This window comes from Dinoponera quadriceps, unplaced genomic scaffold (genome assembly GCF_001313825.1).
Source record: "Dinoponera quadriceps isolate SergipeBrazil2010 unplaced genomic scaffold, ASM131382v1 scaffold3289, whole genome shotgun sequence".
NCBI classification, from domain to species: domain Eukaryota; kingdom Metazoa; phylum Arthropoda; class Insecta; order Hymenoptera; family Formicidae; genus Dinoponera; species Dinoponera quadriceps.
In genome coordinates, this window is record NW_014558238.1 from 1898363 (window position 1) to 1918094 (window position 19732).

Here is a 19732-nt window from a genome sequence, read left to right on the forward strand (position 1 = left end):
CAGGTACTGGTCTAAAATTAGCAATATTGTGCCTTTACGTTGTTGTTGTGTGGTGTTTATTATAAAATATGGCTACAAAATATCTAAGCAGAATTGAAATTCCTATCAACTGCCTATGTGTTTGCTTTTGTTATCGATGATGAGAATATTATTATAGATATACTCTTTAGAGTCATATATTTTATATGATATATGTGCTTGCTACATTGAATATAACGCTGTGTCAGTGTCGTTATATTAGTAATTATTAATTTTCACAAGAAAAAAATATATTTGCCACATAAATATTATTTGACTTATATTTCAAGAGAGAGTTAAATCAAAGTTTTTGCGATAAAATTTGATCCGACACGCGTAAGAGAATTACGACACACGCGATGTAAAATATTCTATTGTTTACTTGACGTATTACAACGGTTTTGCATTAGTGACTCCGTGATAACATTAATATGGTCAACAAAGTGATCATATGAAGAACAAATGATATCATCGAGATGACATAATAAAATCCGTAGATGTTGAGTCATTTATACGTCTGCACACCTCGTGATACGCATTACTGTATTTAATTATCTGACATCATAAATATAAGATAAGCCACGTATTAAAAGAATCAAGCAAAGCATCTCTTCTGTGTATTAATACATAAGTTCTAACATTAATTCTAATTTCTAATGGTATTTTATTGCATTTTGTCCTATTCTTTCACTCCTTAGCCTTTTTGAATCAAAAACATAAATAAAGCGAAAAGTCAAATAAATAACAAAGTAAAGATTCAATGATATTGATAAAATCTATTTTGTATTAAATAGTCATTTTAAATTTGTTCATGTAACTATCAATATATAAAAAAGATATTTTCAATACAGTATTACTAATTTTAATAGAAGTTATTATATTTTCTCATAAACAAAATATAGTCAGGTATACAAAAGATAAAGTTGTGATATTATATAAATCTTCCGAGCTTTGTAAGATATGCACAGTGGATAAAGAAGAGAAAAGAGGAGGCTTTCTATGGTCTGATGTTAGGTGCCATCTACCGGGAAGTCAGAAAATTCTTGTGAATGTTGAATCTATTCACGAGTAAATGGAACGCTAGTCGCACCTACATCGACCTTAACTCCAGCCGGCATCATTTCGTTGCGAAACGCACTGAAATTCCTTCTGTACGTCAGTTTAGTAAGCGAAGAATATTCCTCCGAGTGCGCGATTAACATACGTATGCAATTCTCCGCAAGTGTCACGCAGTTAACTGTCAAATAGTCGCACGCGTAGGATAACGGTACTCATCCGGTAGAATAATATTAGGTCGCACTCGGACAAGTGTTCTCTGACATTACCGGTGAGATTGAGGTGCGAAGATGGATGAAGAAACCATGTGGAAAGATTTTTATCATAAAATTGTGGAAGAGAAGCAAGCGAAAGAGAATGAACAACAAGAAAAGTCGGAGCACGAGACAAGGTAAAGGAATGTCAAAATCATGTCTCGTTACGTCGATTTCTGGTCGTCCCAAATTTTGTAATTCGACAAAAAATACTGTAAGATATTTGTGATTATTTAATATATAATAATTATTTATCAGAAAGAGTAAATTTACTCACAACAATAATTAACTTCAAATATATCGTTTCAAGTATGATAACACTTGTGATCTTGGTATGTCAAAAACACCTTAGACATAATAAAAAATATATCGAGAGAAACATGGAACCTCTTGAACAAGTGAAGAATACGAGTAAAAAATTGTGAATCAATTTAATTCTAGCGTGTCGCAATAACGTTAAAGACGTTAAGTACCAACTAAAATTACAATTTAAAAGGGAACGGAAATTTTACGTATTAATTGCACAAATGAATATGTAAAAAAAATGGTGCCACGTCAATGATAACAATATCTAAAAAAAACAAGATGAGTTTACACACACACACACACACACAACATGGTAGAAAATTCTATTTTTGACATGAAACTGAAGAGTCGGTAACGCTGAGTTCTGCATATATATTCGTAATTTTCGCGATCGATGATAACGCTCCGTGACAAACGAGGTGCTCTTAAACAAATCAGCGAAACATTAAATTAAATTCTACGTAGCCGGGTGCTCATGTAGGATCTATTAATAGAATGAGATCAACATGGTGCATCAGAGGTGGGACTATACGTCGCGACTAAGTCCGAGCTATATACGTAATGTGTATGTAAAACTATATGTATACATGCTATATGTATATGCTGGGATCTGGTGCTCAAGGTCGGCGCGACGCTATATGATTCACAAGCATCTCCCGACGTCTTTGTAAGAGATAATTAACTGCAGTCGTTAGCATGCACGACACGAAATCGTTCATCCGTAACGAAATTTTGTCGGATGCGAGCCGATTACATCGACATAAATATTTTATTGATGCGCGCATTTGAAACTGTTTATCACCTATTATGTCACAATAAATGATAGAAATTGCAATTCAAAAAGATAAAAAATTATTATCCCAAAATAGAAACACGCACTTATTAAACAGAATTGTCTCTTGTATTCTTGCCATATTCCCTACAACTCCCCATGATTTAACGATATGCCGCTGCGAAAATACCGCGCGCGTCACGTCGGAGCACACGAGGGAATCCCCTTCAAGATTTCCTTGTCGAGTAAAAACGAAGTGACGAATGAAGAGGGGAATGGCGCCTTAGATCATCGCTTTAGGTGAACGGCCAAGCAGAACCATGGATATCACGGCATCAATTGGCTCTTTGATATTATCGGGACAAAGATCCCCACTAATGTCGTGGGCACAGGTGTACGTTTGTCGAACAGTCGCCAATATTTGTGGAATCGATTAGCGTGCTCTGTGATACTTGCGAAGCCGAAGCGAACTCCTCTCGAGTGAAGATATTTTTTGTACACTATTGATACGGATTGCGTAATTTCGCGTTGTCATAAATAATTAACGCACACTTTGGAATAAAATAAATTTTTTTTTTTTTCAAACTTGACGTTTCGTTTATGCGCGAAATATTAATAACATTTTGAACAATTCGCAAATTTAATCCATAGTTATTGATTATTGGTAAAGCAATACGTGGATCGCATTTACGTCATATATAATATACCGTATCGATTAGTTTAAAATTGAAAGTACGGACGCTCCAGGCTGTAATATTGTTTTGAGACCGTCCATCTTATTGAAGGCTTCCTACGACTTACATCATAATAGACCTTGTGCTTATTACTTGCAAAACAACACTCCAGCTTCATATATTATAGATTGCGCAAAAGATCGGACTAACAGCATAGCTGTATATACAGCCAGACATACAGCGAAACGTACCGTAAGTGGTTAAAAGTAGATGGCGAAGAAAAATAAAACAAGATACATTTTTCGAACGACTATCGACTGCAGAATGCTCGAGTGGCATGCGATACCATGAATCACTTCGCTCTTGAGTCAAGAATAAAAGAGGCTCGGGAAAACTCAGTGGCAACGTCTAGGAAAAAAGGAACGCAGTAGTGACGCAAGTCAGCGAACATGTCTTCTCTGTCCTTTTGCTTCTGTAATTCGAGAGCGTACTTCCCATCTTACTCTTCGTGCGAACTCCCTACAAGCACTTAAAAGTTTGGACAAAAGTTTGGCTACTAAATTGTACTTAATTATACTACTACCATCATTAATTGAAGACCGATTGATATAACTAACTGTTTTTCTTTATTTCTTTTTTCTTTCAAATAAGAAAAAAACATGATCACAATTATTAATGATGGCTGGTTGAAAATGAAATGAGTCAAAAAGTTTTCCTGTTGCTCTGATGCGAATACGTGACTCGTTTCTTGAAATAGATGATCTGATGATCAGCAAATAGGGAAACATAAATCTCACACTTCGAGCTTATTCGTCGTTGTTTGGTACAGGTTATAAATTAATTTGCTTATCTCTCGTTCGTAAAATTCATCGTTTATCTGATATCGTATAATTTTCACGTGCAGACGTTAAAATTGTTGGCACAATATATTCATACATTCCTTGCAGATAAGAAAGATAGTGTAAGAGCAGCTAACACAAAATTTGTTAAAGAATTGAAGCCTGGGAGTTTAAGTAAGTTAATAACATCCTGTTATATTACGTAAAAACCGTGTTTAATAAAACATCTCTTTGAAGATTTGCGTTGTTACTATAATTGTAGAATTTTTAAAATCCTACCTGAATCCTTCTTGAATCAATTATCCATAATTGGCCAAATTATATGTATACGTAAATCCTCAATTCATTGCAGTAATGAAATGAAAAACCAAAGCGCAAATCCTTTAATTTATTTAAAATCTATTTCTCCTTAATTTAAGTTCGATTGACTATCGTATCTTTTTATATTTTGATTCATCCATTGAGATAAAGTGAACTTGAATTTTACAAGGTAAGGTTCGCGCAAAGCGTTCGTTATAGATATTCATCGAAAAATTTTGTTTACGCCTATGCGAATTATTGGTGTAACGGCCCGCGAATACGTCCTGGTACCTCCTACCTGCCAGTCTCCTACCTGTTACCCGATTCCTTATGCAGTTTGCGGAGAGACAGAGACTAGCCTGTTCACATTTCATCGACACCGAAAGCTACACGTCAAGCCTGATACGAGCCAATTAATTTCGTGGAATAAGTAGGCCGCGAGATCGTATAATTCGCGATCGTGGGAATCTCGGGCGCTATTCAGTGCGCGTGTGGGATTCCGTCTACGTAACAGGAAAGCAATTAAGTTCCGGTTTATATGACTGCACTCTAAAACTGCGACAATCAGTGTGTACGAAGCCGTTGTGTACGAAGCAGGTGGAACAAAATCATATATAGTTTATTAGAAGGGAACTTGGTGATCTCAAAAACGGACCAGTTTACGGAAATGTATGTGAGCCCATACGACAAGTAGTTGTTGAGTTGCAGTCGTTAGAATTGACTTTTGAACGTCAAATTGCATAAAGAGTTTTATTCGGAGTGATACTTGCTGATATCATTGTGCATTGTATTTCCATCGGAAGAGCTGCTGTGTTTTGCAACAGAGATTTATTGTTAAAGTGCGGTTGAATTTTGTGCGGACATTTATATAAAGGATACATTTAAATCTTCGTCGTAACCACGTTTCCGTCAACAATATTTAAAATAGCACTTATACATTTCTTTAGTTTCCAATATCTTGAACTTTCTTCTTTATGAATTTTTGTTATGTATCCAAAGTGCGAATTCAAAAAGACGATTCTAAAATTACATTGCATTCCAATCTGAAATTACAAGGGTTAAAGTTCAAATCGTGGATAAAAATAAAAATCGAGGATAGCAGTAAGCGACGAGAATATTTCTCGCTCGACTACGTAACGTGGTTTCTCCTGCATGAATTTTTATTCGAAGACATCTTGTGTTTTTGCTGAAGGACTAAGAAAAGGATAATGGCGCATTTCGAAAAATTGGACGAGAAGCATCCTTACTATGTGATCGCGGCTGCACGAATGTCACAAAAGCCTGAAACAAAAGAAGTAACCGTCGCGAGATTCTATTGGAAATTTGCTGCATTCAATTTTATTAACCAAAGGTGAAATAACATGTTTCGTGAGTGTGCGTGTATGCGCGTATATGATCTATTTTGTACGAGCTTTGTGTTTAATAATTCAATGTTACACCTACGTAAAAGTATTGAGCACTGTATACACGCTTCATCTACTTAGATCTTAATCTATTTGCGCACTGTAGTATATAGAATATTGCCTAAACGTTTCGTTAATGCACTGAATAAATATTTAGTTTGAAGTATATATAATATGTATTTTTGTATTTTGTATTTATATATTTTTGCGTCTCTTAAATGTATATAATTACGTTTAAGATAGATATATAGGTATCTTCTAGCTCGATATTTTATAAAATAGAAGAACTTTTTTATTTTATAAAAGTATTCCCCGAAAATGTAGAATTTTATAGTAAATGTTCTCAAAAATAATGTTCTAGATCTGTTATTAATCTAAAGTAATATATGTTTTTAGGATACAAGAATCAGATGGCGGCTTCTTCGAAAATCTCGGCACTCTACTCGCAGAAAGAGTTCGCGCACAAGAACAGGCAGAAGGTCCGCTTCCTAAAAAGAGGGATGAAACGCAAGAAGAGGAAGACACCTTGAGCGAAGAAGGCAGCATCGATGAACCGACCGAGGCCTTGCTGGAAACCGACAGCGACAGAGATGAACATGAGCATGCTCGAAATTTCGTGGCCGAGTCGATGGGCTTAAATGTAAATATTGCATTTTACGCCATTATCATCATTTTAAATCATTATTAAATCATAATAACGCGATATTTCTAATGCTTAACTATGGTTTCATAATCTTGATCAAGGTTTTTTTAGAAATGATATTATTTCGCTTCCTGCTGAGATTTTATTTCAATATAGTTTGTTTCATCGTATAGTTCGACATATTAACGATCACTCCCGATGAGAGAACGAATTCTCACGCGTTAACAGCGCGCAGAGTGTTGCTTGAAAATACTTCGAGTAGTTTCATACCGCATCGCCTACGTCAATAGATAAGGGGTGGTCTGTTCAAGATCGAAATAGCCGTATTCAATTCGGAAGAAACTTAAATAACGCGTTTACTTACATCGCATAATTCGAAACAGGTTCGCCGACATGGGAAACTGCTTTCGTCTGATAATTACATTAACTCTATCAAAGCTGTATTAAAACGAAGAAATTGATTTCAATGGCGTAATTGGAAATCTATATTTCTAATATATAAACGGCTGAAAAAACTGATCGAAATTATTTATTATTCACTAATAAGAAGATTCATTGTTAAAAATAACGGCATTAAAATAACCTCTAAAAATCAGAACATAATAAAATTATTAATTTTAAAGGACTATGATATCGATATTGTAATATCTTTATCTTAAAATCCATAAACATTGTTTTATAAAAAGTGTTATGCACAATCTTTGAAACGTTTATTTATGGACCCCCGGGCTATTGTAGTATAATAATAATCCTTGCAGGTATGCACGATAGATATTTATGATTCATGCTCCTGCTCGTCGGATCGAAACCTCATATTTTCTATATATCGTTGTATGTCCTGCCACGTGATGGTAACGGTAGTGATATTGATTTTTCCAAAGGTCTCAGACCGATACGAAGGGTAGTGGAAGTTAGACGTTTACTTGCGTTGCTACTTGAAACACTGCCATGATTTTCTTCGACGATTTTAATTTTATCATTGAGTTTGTTCCTTTCGATATCGAATAATGCGGTTGGTCAAATTCAACGAACCACTTTTTACTAAAAGCGAAGAAAAATGCGTAAGTCTGAAATTGATTAAACATTTTGCTGACACGTTAAAGTTGTTTGCACGATATCCTATGGCTGTAATCCTCTACATTGATCAAGCACATGCAGATTATATCCGACACACACGAAAGTATAGTAGAATATTGTATTATTTATAATTTATGATCTCGTAAATGATTTAATTGCCTGAAATTCATTACTGCAAAATCAATATATTCTTTCATCCGCGCGTTTCTATAATTTATTCCTCGTGCAATATTATGCTCGATAAAGTGTCCCAATAAATTTTTATTGATTCAAGAATCAGTCGTTCATTCGAGAAGTTTAAAGTTGAACTTTGATACAAAACGATCGTCGTCGTATTAAAACGCAGTATCGCACTCTATATATTTTACGTCGGTGAAATAAATATTTTAATGCAATTAACAAAGATAAAAAATCGTAGAATTTATTATAATATTTGTGCTATCAAAACAATCAAACGAAACAAATGCGGATTCAATAAGTTGCGGAAGAAATTGAGACTCGACTCATGAAACAATTTCACTTTGACATCCTCTTTGTGCCGCGTATGATTCACGTATGATATACGATGATAGTTTGCCCATCAGAAACATGGACAATACGATATAATTATATTATCCGTATGTACACCCTCCGTATACCGGGGTGTTATACTCTACGTTCAATCGAGCAGTTAAACTCAATCGGAAATGAGATCCACGTGTTCGTGCGTTAGCAAATGTACAACGTAACACTACTACGAAGTCATCTAGTCGACGTACGACGACTCTGATCCGTCGGTCCATCTATTCCTGGCAGTGTAGTGCTCGCCTCCGTCAAGTTCCTGTCTTGTTGCCTTACTCTGGTTATCCTGACCACTTTCTCTAGTTTTGTCGCTAATTGCTTCTCAACCGACCGGATTGTCAGTCAGATATCCTTGCAATGTACCTGCGACAGGTGGTTCCCAGACGATAAAACGCGGTGTACTTCTTCGTTACTTACGATTGACAAATCGTTCAGCTGATTGGTGAAAAATTATATAAACTTTCCTCGTTGATTTAACAATTTTCTGTTTTAATACATGAAAAGACCTTCGGTGAGTTACGCAAGAAGTGTGTGCTTCGAACGTAGTTTGGTGAAACAGAGTTCTATTATGTGTTGTGATCCTATGACCACTGTGAATGTGAATTGATCTTATCGATGAAATTGTTAGCATTGTCTCTTTGTTATAATATTTAATATAAAAATGAGTGTAATGTTTACCAACGTTACGAGCCAAACGTCAGTATTCCAAACAAGAAGATTAAAATTAAACTGTAATACAAAACTCTGACAATTTGATAAAAATTGAAAATATTATGTGTGAAAAATAAATGAAACAATTAAGCAGTCTCAACTGATATAACTCTATAATTCGTATATATATTCAAAGATATGCATATAATATTTGTAATATGGATATAATTTTTTAGCATTCGAGCAACTTAGCGCAGTCACGAGTTATGCAGTCCGGTTTTCAGTACTTGTTAAATCGTAAAATTAAGTCGTTATTTGAAAAACTGGGTTAAGCCGCTTTCTTCTACTTTGTCCAATAGCCTCTCGAAAAACTGGCAAATTGTCAGAGACGTAGTTTAAAAACGTATCGAATCGTCACGAATGGTAATGTCACGCGCTTTCAATGACCGCAACCAAACTAAATTTAAATATCGTTTCTCAACTAATAGCAATCGTATTGTTTACTATGTATATAATTTAAATAATTAGTGACATTGCGTTTAGTGTATTCGTGAGTTCTCCATCTTTTTAGAGACAATTTTTTCACACAATCATATGTTATTGTCTTTCCCATTATTATATAACGTGTATAAATATCTATTCTCTCATACATCTTGTGTATGAAACAGTCTTGGATTATTAAGATTATTAAATCCTTTGTCGCGCGCGCGCGCGCGCGGTAATTAAGTCTTAAATGTTCGCATTAAATTCCTCGTCGGATACGAGTCGGATAACTCTACATAACGCATCTGTCCATCTGCGCATCTGTGAAGACTTTATAAATCATGACACACCATAAATCGTACAACCACATTAACACGACAAAAAGGAATAATCGCAATGACGTCGCGGTACACCAAATAACCGGCATATCTCTTAAACGGACTCATCCTCGTCGAAAAATAGAATTGGTATTAGAGTGGGCGTGGAGTTGGACCAGCTCGAAATTGCATAATTCAAAGAAAATTAGACCGGGACGGGATACGAAGGACGAAAACATGTTCAAGCATTCACACGTTCCGTTTATCATACAACGGGTGTCTTGATGCGCCTTAGTGGCCAATGAGCTAATTGTCGGTATATCAACTTTCATTGGACGCAATTGTACGAACGTATGAACGCATTGTGGTTGCACTTGTCTCGTGGGTCATTCTAAACGGGATATAACACAGTTCTTCTCTGTCCAGATTCGCTACTGGTTTCCACATTTTTTCAAATAATTAATTATGATATCTCATAGTCTCGCACTTTGCTTTCCGCGTATCGTGGAAAAAAAGAAATGAAAAATATCATTGCAAAAGAGATTCGCGATGCGGTAGAAAATAATGGAGAGCTGTTAATGCATGTTAAACATTTTCTAATCTCGAAGTGTTTTATTTGTTCGAGGAAAAACTATGCATCAACAACATTTCAAGCCGTGAAATGTAACATAAACTGAATCTCACTGTCAGAGTCAATTACGCTTGCCAACTCTACTCGCTAGTGGACATTGATATTGAAGGTTGTGTCCTAATTCTGACCTTTTCACGTGCTATCGTTAACTTCGTAACCTTCATTAGAAATTAAAAGACTCTTGTGAGTGGCGGAGTATGCAAAATATAAAAAAATTTGCTGATTTCAACAGAATACGTTACTAATCGATTATTAATTATTTGTACACATTTGATAATTGTCTCCTTTACATTCACATGCATGAATCATACAAAAATAAAATCACATTTATTATGATTACAGCATGAACTTTATTAACGACCATAATCTTATCCTGCCTTCTGGCCGGTTAGTGTAATATTGCACGCTTATGTCATAGTCCGTTGATAGCGAATAGTGTCACAATTTATGCGTGGTACGATTGACTGCTGCCGATTATGCATACGCGCTATCGAATATGCGACGAGTCGGCGCGTTGTCGATAAGAAAGGTCGTGGTCATTGTAGGAGTTCATCGTTGGCCGACAAAGTTCGTTTAATGCAGCGGTGAAATTCGTCGATCGCGCCCGCGACAAATCGGCTCCCTCTCTCTCTGCGTCTCTATTGTCGTTGGTGTCATCGGTAGGGTGTAAAACGCTTCCGGAAAATAATCTCCAGTGAAAGCAGTAATCTCACCTGTTGTCCATCAGGAATAAATCCGTCGAAGTCATCCGTACAATTCTTTGTCTTCACGCGGGAACCGAATGTGACGAACAAGTTCGACGTCTGCTTAAGACCGGGATCACTGGTGCGTGAACGTCATTGTTCGTTGTTAACAACACGATCTTCTGTATTGCGCTTCCGCGGGTCATTGTCGTGACGCTCTAGATTCCTCTTCTTTAGATCTATTGTCCATTATCGTCGCTGGGACTGTTCGAGGCGACTCGCTTAAGAAAAGTGCCAGAGTGTCGCGAACTAGGGAAACGGTTTAATTGTGACGTGTAATGAAAACTGTGTCAAATAGCGTGTATCGCGAGAAAACTGTGGGAAAACTGGAAACTTTAAAATGTGCGCGACGTAACTGCGTGACGATCTGGCGCGATATTCGTGAGCGTTGCTCGAGTTCGGGAGTGAATGAGGCTGTATACAGGAACTGTATGAGGCTAAACATGGTGAGCATAAATCCGCCCATAGGGACGGCCACCCTCAATCGAATGAGGAATACGTTTTGCGGAATTCCGAAAGCTGAAATTGAACGTAGGAACATTGCGCTCCTTCAAGCCATGACGGTGAGTCTGGTCGGTGATATATCCTGGGCGATCGCAATTACGCGCGAGTAATAATAATATATCGAGAATATGTAAAACAGTTTACGCGTCGTCCTGTGATGTAGCTGATGCAGATATTGCCAGTTCTATGGAAAGTTTAATTAGTCTGTCATAGATTTTCATACTCGTTTCCTCTCGCTTATTTATATAGCCCGTCAGCACCTGCCATTTTCTTAATTTTTTAATAATAATTCTATTTCTTTCGTTTAATAATTTCTTTACTTTTTAAACTCTTAATGTCAAAGGTCAAGACATATCTTATTTGCATACAATTTGGACGAAATATGCTTGAATATTTAGAGTGAAGACTTTGTACGCTGACTCGACAGTGACGTTTTCAACAGAATTCCAAAAACAACGCTTGATATTTTCTTATATTATCGACAAGTATTGTCGTGCAAGATTAATAAACGTGCCAATTAAAAGCATTATCACAGAGTCATATTCGACAAACCGACATACACAAAATATTAACCGGTCTTTAATACCAACTATCAGATGATAAAATGTATCGTATTGTTGTGTATATATACTCTCGACAGAATTGTGCAATTACCTTGCAATTAATGTTATGTTTGCTACGCTATTTCTAGATCGAGGAACTTTATGCCGCCCTGGTGCGTATGGCTCAACATCAAATTGGCTTCGACGTGTCCAACGAGTGTAGTCAGGAAGCTCTTCTGAATCATTTACAGAGTGCTTTCAAAATCGACAACGAAACACACGAGAGAGTGTTGGAGGAAACACGAAGTCTCGAGGTGACTATAGCAGCTTTGACGTGCGCTGATTTTGTTGTACATCCGTCTAAGCAATTTGTTGCTCACGTTTAGCCACCAGAATTGCATCTCAACGTTGAAGTGATCGAAGCCAAAGAATTAGTCTCCAAAGACTCCAACGGTAAAAGCGATCCTTTCTGCGCTCTTTACCTCGAATCGGCACCGACCAGGAGGTACAACACCGCAGTAAAAACGTGTACCCTCAGTCCAATTTGGGAGGAACACTTTGAATTGTAAGTGAAAACAGTCACTTGTCTTTTTGTATTTACAAAAGAATTCAGATCAACTGTAATTTGAATATATAACATTTTTATTATAAATTCATGCTGAATCTTACAACCGTTTTAAAATCTTTAAAAAAGTTATATACTTTACGATTTTATTCATGTGTTTTTATTATTTATCATTCAGACCACTGGAGGATCCGGAAAATGACATATTGTGCCTTGAAGTGTGGTAAGTGACTTATGTTATAATAATGTTATTATTTAACGATTGTGATTATAACACAATGTATTTCAGGGATTTTGACGCAGCTGAAACTGTTCCTGAAAAAATGAGCAAAGTTAGGGACGTAAAGGGTGTTCGTGGCTTAGTCAAATTAGCCAAGGAAATCGCAGTTACAGCTACGACTGGTAGTCACGATAACGAATTCATTGGTCGATGTAGAATACCGTTAAAGGTAAAATATTGGTTACAATATTTAATTTGGACACGTTTGAAATGTGTTTGCGACTCATAAAATATATATTCCCACTTTGAAATTACTTCCTTTCAGGATATACCCACGACAGGGCATACTATGTGGTACGCTCTCGAGAAAAAGAACAAAACCAAACGTCGGGGCGTCGTAAAGCTTCGATTAGCCTTCAGTGCGGAACACAATGCACAAGTGGCTGCGCAGGAACATCGACACCTGCTGAGAGTGTTGTTGCTTCATGAGATTGAGACAGAGAAGATCGAGAAGTACTGTTGGTGTGGTCGTTGGTCCGGACCAGCCGAAGCTCTCATACTTCAACACAGCGCACAACGTGGCTTACTAGCCAGGAATCTCGCTCTGGCGCAATGGGTCGAATATGCCAGAATTCATCAAGAACATCCGTTGAGTTTCACGCTTTTCAATAAGCTCGCGGTCGATTTGCTCAGGCCGATGGACAACGGATTGTTCTCCGCTGACGAAATCAGACTCTTCTGGGATGCCACCAAAAAAGTTCTGTATTCATGTTTAAATAGCGTACGAAAAATTCGAAGACTGATTTTGGGAGATAAGAACGCCATGATGCAGTTATCCGCTATTTTAGGGTAATTTTCCACATTGCCGCAATTTTAATAACCTTGCAACCCCGAATTGATGTGATATTGATGCTTTATTTTATCTGATTTTTTAGAATATTATCATCCATATCTTCTTTGAAAGTTCCTGAGGACATAGACCTCTTTCCAGTCAAGATGTACTCTTGGTTTCCGGAACCTGACGGTTCTAAATTAGATGTACTTCAAAGTTTAGAATACACGGTTATACAAGGCTGTGCCGAATGGTAAGTAAAAAGAAATTTATCAATCTATACGTCTTAATCGGTAACCTTGACCGTTTTGATACTTTAATTGAAGGTTCGAGCACATACTCAACAATAATTCACCTGAAACTGAGTCGGACGAAGATGCACTTAGATATCACAACAAAGTGATCCAACTGATTAGAACGGATTTACAAAAGGCCATTGATAATTATGACAAACTATTTATAAAGTGAGTCGGTCTACCTTGGAAAACGCTATAAACACATCGAAGACATATATATATGCAATTGTATATTAAATTGTATTATTATGATATTAGGAAAGTCAACGTTCCGTACGCAAGATTACTATACATTGCATATGAGAAGAGAATTAGTGACATGTGTATGATCATCGTAGAGGACGTATGCGCTAGACTGAAGCGAATTGAAATCGATAGCACCGCCGATGCAGAGTTAAGCTTGGGCACGACATTGTTCGAGCTTTATCTTTCGCTTCAAAGATACGCAGTGTGAGTTACAAACCTACAAAGCCAAGACGACAATAACGTGAAGCAACTCGCTCGTCTAATAACTGAATACCTAATTTACAGTCTCGGTCAAGTACTTTGTGCCGAAGGGCAGCTACAAGATATGAAAATACAAAGTTACTACGAGTGGTTCCGAGGCGGTGTTGGACATTGGTTGGATATTGCCGTGTACAAGGCGCTTAAACGCATTGACAGGGCGGTCGAATTCGATACTTTGCAAGCGGTTGACAACAGTGTGCAATATAGTTCGAGCGCTGTAGATACGTTAACTATTTTCTATCAGATCAAAGTATTTTGGACGCAGCTAGCCTGGCCCGACGTTGAAGGATCGTATACGTTTATAGCAAAAATCATTGACGTGAGTTTGCGAATTTTTCCATAACATTGTTAATCTTGAGCAACCCATTTTTCATATAATTTATAACAAAATAATTCTTTCTCTCTCATAGGACATCTGTAAATGTTCCATCGCATACGCCGACAAGATGGCGAGTAAAGCGGAGGTGACGACGGAACTGGAGCAGCTCTCGCAGAGCAGCGTTTACGAGAAGAAGTTTACAATATCGACCGCTTGGTGCTTCGCCATTAATAATATCGATTACATCAGAACATCAATCGCACCGTTGGCCGACGACTTAGGATTGCAAAACATTGTAAAAGCCCTAGGAGAAGTCAAAACTCAAAACGAAGCCGATCGTTGCCGACAGACTCTTCAGCTTATCATTGACAATGCCGCGGATACTGTGAGGAATAAGATCATAGAGTTGTTGGAAGTCGTAGCCAACAAAATGGCTCCGGCGATGAGCAGGTGCGTAGAATGCAAAATGCATGTTTCTTGCAATTAGACAATAATCTTTGTAATTCATAACAGATAAGATTATTATTTGCTTCTGCTTAGTTATCTCTTGAAGTCACTGAGAGATTGTGTTCTCAGGTATCTCATGGAGGGCGCCGAATTAATCGATACGACCAGCAACGCGATGGATCGTCTGCTACAGTATTTAGACAGTAATCTAACCACCTTGCATGATAATCTCAACGAGGATAACTTTAATAGAGTTCTCCTGGTGATTTGGGAGATCATGTCGCAGACGCTGTATGAGCTAGTCAACAATAATTTAGAGGTATTTGTCAGAAATACGGACGCAAAGAGTCTCAGTTTTATGACGAAATCATTTTGTTGCTAACAGAAACGACGACCGCCAGCATTTTACTCCAATTTGCATCGCACCCTTCATACTCTCATACGATTCTTCAATTTTGGTGCCGACGAGACCGCGAACGTGCAAGTGTTGGAAAAAATCGAGAATCTCTTAAAATTGCACGGGCTTGAAACCGCCGAGCTTATACATCGTTATCATCAAGAGCGTATCGAAGAGCAGAAGGAAATGGAAGAACCTATGTATGGTCTTATCACCGTCAAAGCTCATTTCATTGATAATTCCTTGAATATACAAATTATGAGTGCCAGGAATCTCCGCTGCATGGATAGCAATGGTAAGTGCGATAACATATTTTCACGAGGAAAAACTCGACGGTATCTACTCGTATGTGACAGTGCAACATTAGTATTTGCGAAACTACAAGAAACATCGTTACTAAAAGGCCTCAAGTTTTCTCGGTTAAAAAAACGCGAAATATTGTTTATAATTGCGAAGAGAAAATGGTGTAATAAATGAAATATCCAGTGGTACGAATGGGCGTTAAATAATCTTAAATAAACTTGCAATTCAGGCTAAATATTTGTGATAGCTAATTCGCTGCGAATAAATATATGGCTTTCTCTTTTGCAAATGAATTAAAAATTTTAGAGACCTCAATATATACAATTATCGTTGGTGTAAATGATCGCGGAATTGGAAAGAAGGAGATATATTTTTATTCTCGATTTTGTAGGAGATTTTATAAGCAAGCTGTCTACTCTCGAGCGTAAACTGCACTCGAAATCTAAACAAAGATTGAAAGAAGGGAAGACAAGTATGTAAAAGCAAATGTAAAGTTCTTCCTCATCATTGTTATACGATTCTTTATCAAATTGCCTGTCCTCGCGGAAACAGCATTTTGGAGATGCATGGCACGGATTTGCATTGACATTTCGTACAAAGTAGAAAAAATAGTCTTTAGAAAACACAATGGTCTTCCTGGTCTTCAAAAAAATCGAATATTGACACTGAGTATTGTTTACGTCGATTAATTGCAACCTTATCTATGAGGTTCTCTAAAATTATTATTAGTGAACGAATTTCACTCAGAGTCGCAAATCGTCTGAAGCGATTAACGCCAAGTGATTAAATTGAAGTTTTATATCAAAGTACCTCATCGATATAAATAGATTGCGCCGGCAGTGATAATCACCTTCACCGTGCATGAATAGTTTCACACTGGGTTTCCTCGAATATTTGAACGCATTACATACGATACAGTTTTACTATGTTTGTTTTCCAGGCAAATGCGACTCCTACGTGAAGATCAGGCTGCTGCCTGAAGAAAAATTCACCGAAATTAAGCCGCCGAAGACACACGTACAGAAAGAAACGCTGTTTCCTCTTTTTGACCAAACATTCCACATGTTAGTAACAATTTGCTGATTGTTATTATTACATATCGAAATTATTATAAATAAGTGTGGCAAATGAAGTATAGAATGTAGAATATTTATAAAAATTCTGACTTTTCAGTCCTCTTAGTCAGGAACAAAGAGCAATAGAAGACGCTATAGTGTCGTTTGAGGTCAAGGACAAGGATTTCCTTCGAGTGAGATTCATGGCTGAAGCTTTCCTACCATTCAGTGAAATTCCCGACACTGAGCCAGAAAGCGGCTTCGAAACTTTAGAACAAGTTCATTTAAAACTTTCTCGCCCAACCAAGAAGAGTACGTATTGTAATGACATACAATAGAAAATTAGTTTCTATCCAATCATGTTTCTGAAACAATGATAGTTCGTGACTTACGATGTTTAAATAATCAAATTACTTCGACCTCGTTGACGATAATACTGTATTTGATTTTTTAAGCTTGAAGTATAACGCTCGACACACGCATAATTTATTTGCATATTTGCCATACATTAATTCCTATATATATGCAAATTTTCCAGGTACGGACGTAATCCGCGCATTGGAGCATCGCAAAGGGGACAATCAGGCGACGGATTTCATTTCAAAACTTAATACTAAAGCGAACTCCAAATGATCAATAAATAGCTTCGACGTGGACCTACGTTTGAATAACTTTCGAAAGTATATAATACAAAATATGTTGAAATTCAAGCAATTCGGTCTATACAAGATGTTTCAATATTAATTCACCAGCATTGCCTTACAAAAAGTCGTTGTATACATTTTTTAACGAATGTGCTTTAGAACTTTCGCACTGTCATAAATTTTATAGCGCAATGCTCGCGAGTGTTTAAGGCTGTCTATATATAATTTTGATCGTTTTTATACATTCGAGAAAATCACAAAGTGTATACCGCATTTCGAAACTTTAAACGGAAAACTCTAAGGCTGAGTAAGTGCTACTTACGAGCGATATTTGTATTTATTATAGATAGAAGTTGAGCGGCTATATTATACACTTAGATATATTTTTGACAAACTTATATGTTGCGATATAATGCAAGTTTATTGTATACGTGTACCTAATTATGTTCGATGAGTGGAGTATGTACATAGATCCTAATAATATTAGAATGATTAAATAATATATGATATAATCAATCAATAATGTTACACATTTTTTATCAAATAAACTAAGTAAACGACAATAAAAAAAGTGTTTAACGGATTTCGCATCATATATTATAAAAATAATATCGAATTAATTTTTATACTTTGTCATTTTATATATTTTATGACTTTGAGTTTTAAATATAAATATATGCCAATTTATTTTAGATGTATTAATTTTAAATTACAACGTAAATTTCTCTTCATGTTCTTCTTAAAATATCTCTTGAAGTAAACATCTCATTCCTCAAACAATGTCAAGTAATAAACTAAATTGTCTCGATTATATAAAAAATATTTATCTAGAAATAATTTGCTTTATCTTTAATGACCGACAGAAAAAGCTTGTATTCCTAAAAGTCAATTATAGCAACATCTATTGGGCAAAATACGACTTACCTCAAGATTTATCATAAAATTACACAAATTAAACGGTAAGTTTACAATTATAATATAATAAAGTTATGTATGATTTTAGCATATAAAGTATAGTGTCTTTATAATTATATTAAATAATATAACTTACACATATATAAAAATTATTTTATTCCCAAATGATATCAAGAGGAGAAGAATTAAACAGTTCGCTGTTCAGCGCAAAGATGGCACTAGCATCACCACAGAGATACTTGGGTGCTTTAATAAGTTGATTTTATATATCAGAACGCGTCAATGATATTTGATAAGCAATTAAATTTTAACAATTTTAATAAATAACCGGTGAACAAAAACACAACAATATAATAAATTTTAAAATTAATTGCTTAATACTTTAGGCGATTTAATTTATTACCGCAAAAGAGGCGAAAGAAATGTTTACTATAACATTAAATTATGTAGCAATATTTAAATTTAAAGTATTTCGAGAATAATAGTAAAATCAATTCTCCTCCTTTATCGTTTACTTTGACGTTACTCACGAATAGTTACGCAAATAGCTTCCAAATTGCAATAAAGCGTGCTAACAAACTTCTCTTTAGTACGGTCAGTTGAATTACAACCTCCTTCCGTTATAAATTTTACGACAGACTACATAGGAATCTCTTTTTGGTAGAACTCCTGTACGTTTACGGCGTTACAAGAAACCACGTAGTCTTTTAATCCCCAAAGCCGCGTGCCGTTTGCGGCTGGACCACTTCTCTTGAGAAAACAACCACGTTTGTGATTGTATACCGGATGATGCTTCGTGGAATGGCACATAAATTTACGAAAGGGAAAGAAGAGAATACCGGGTATGCTGAGCACGTCTTAGTACGCGTTAAAATCCAGACGCAATAACAAATTATTTATCCAAATCGCAATACATCGTTTATATAACATCTTACGTTCACATTTACCGAAGATTATTTATCCAACTTATAACTGTCCGTAAAATCTTTCCGCTTTGTTTTTATTCAAATTTCGACAGTTATGAAGTTACGCGTTAAAGGTAGACAACTAGTTACATGTTATTTCGAAGAAATATAGGACGCTACTAAAAAAACAATTGCATTTCCGCGGTAGTTTAACGCTGTTGTTTGGTATTCATAAGCGCGGTAATGACGCTGTTTATGCTCAGCGTTCAACTAATGTGAATTGCGATCTTCGTGGCCTGATGCAATTATGATTTTATGAATAACTTACAATTTTCGATTTTTTGATAGAACCCCGATACGCAATTCGCAAGCCAATTATTCCTGCCGCGCTCCTTTTCAAATTTGCAACGGTAATAAAAGTTTAATTTGAACTTTGATGAAATGAACATTTTTTGCTCGAAAGACACGAAAATATGGATGGCTGCGTCCTCTCATCTCGTATATAACATTTCGCTTCGCATCTGTGGCATATTTTGCACGAACTTTATGTGCG

General features: G+C 36.3%; 1 protein-coding gene across 12 annotated transcripts; it reads left to right on the forward strand.

Moving 5' to 3' along the window:
* Positions 1-1076: 1076 nt before the first annotated feature.
* Positions 1077-17875, forward strand: LOC106749781 (protein unc-13 homolog D). 12 transcript variants are annotated; one of them, XM_014629588.1, is made up of 19 exons: positions 1077-1465; positions 5412-5570; positions 6019-6262; positions 11924-12088; positions 12161-12339; positions 12518-12562; positions 12629-12788; positions 12885-13408; positions 13495-13644; positions 13718-13855; positions 13946-14137; positions 14219-14513; positions 14605-14963; positions 15090-15279; positions 15346-15652; positions 16052-16132; positions 16601-16724; positions 16834-17027; positions 17254-17348. In XM_014629588.1, the coding sequence occupies exons 1-19, from the start codon at positions 1365-1367 to the stop codon at positions 17346-17348; spliced, it is 3702 nt and encodes a 1233-aa protein (XP_014485074.1). In that variant the 5' UTR covers positions 1077-1364. The 12 variants fall into 12 exon arrangements, with proteins under 12 accessions (XP_014485074.1, XP_014485076.1, XP_014485086.1 ...); XM_014629589.1 differs by lacking the exon at positions 1077-1465 and adding an exon at positions 4872-4888; XM_014629590.1 differs by lacking the exon at positions 5412-5570 and having other exon boundaries at positions 1078-1465; positions 17254-17875.
* Positions 17876-19732: the final 1857 nt, after the last annotated feature.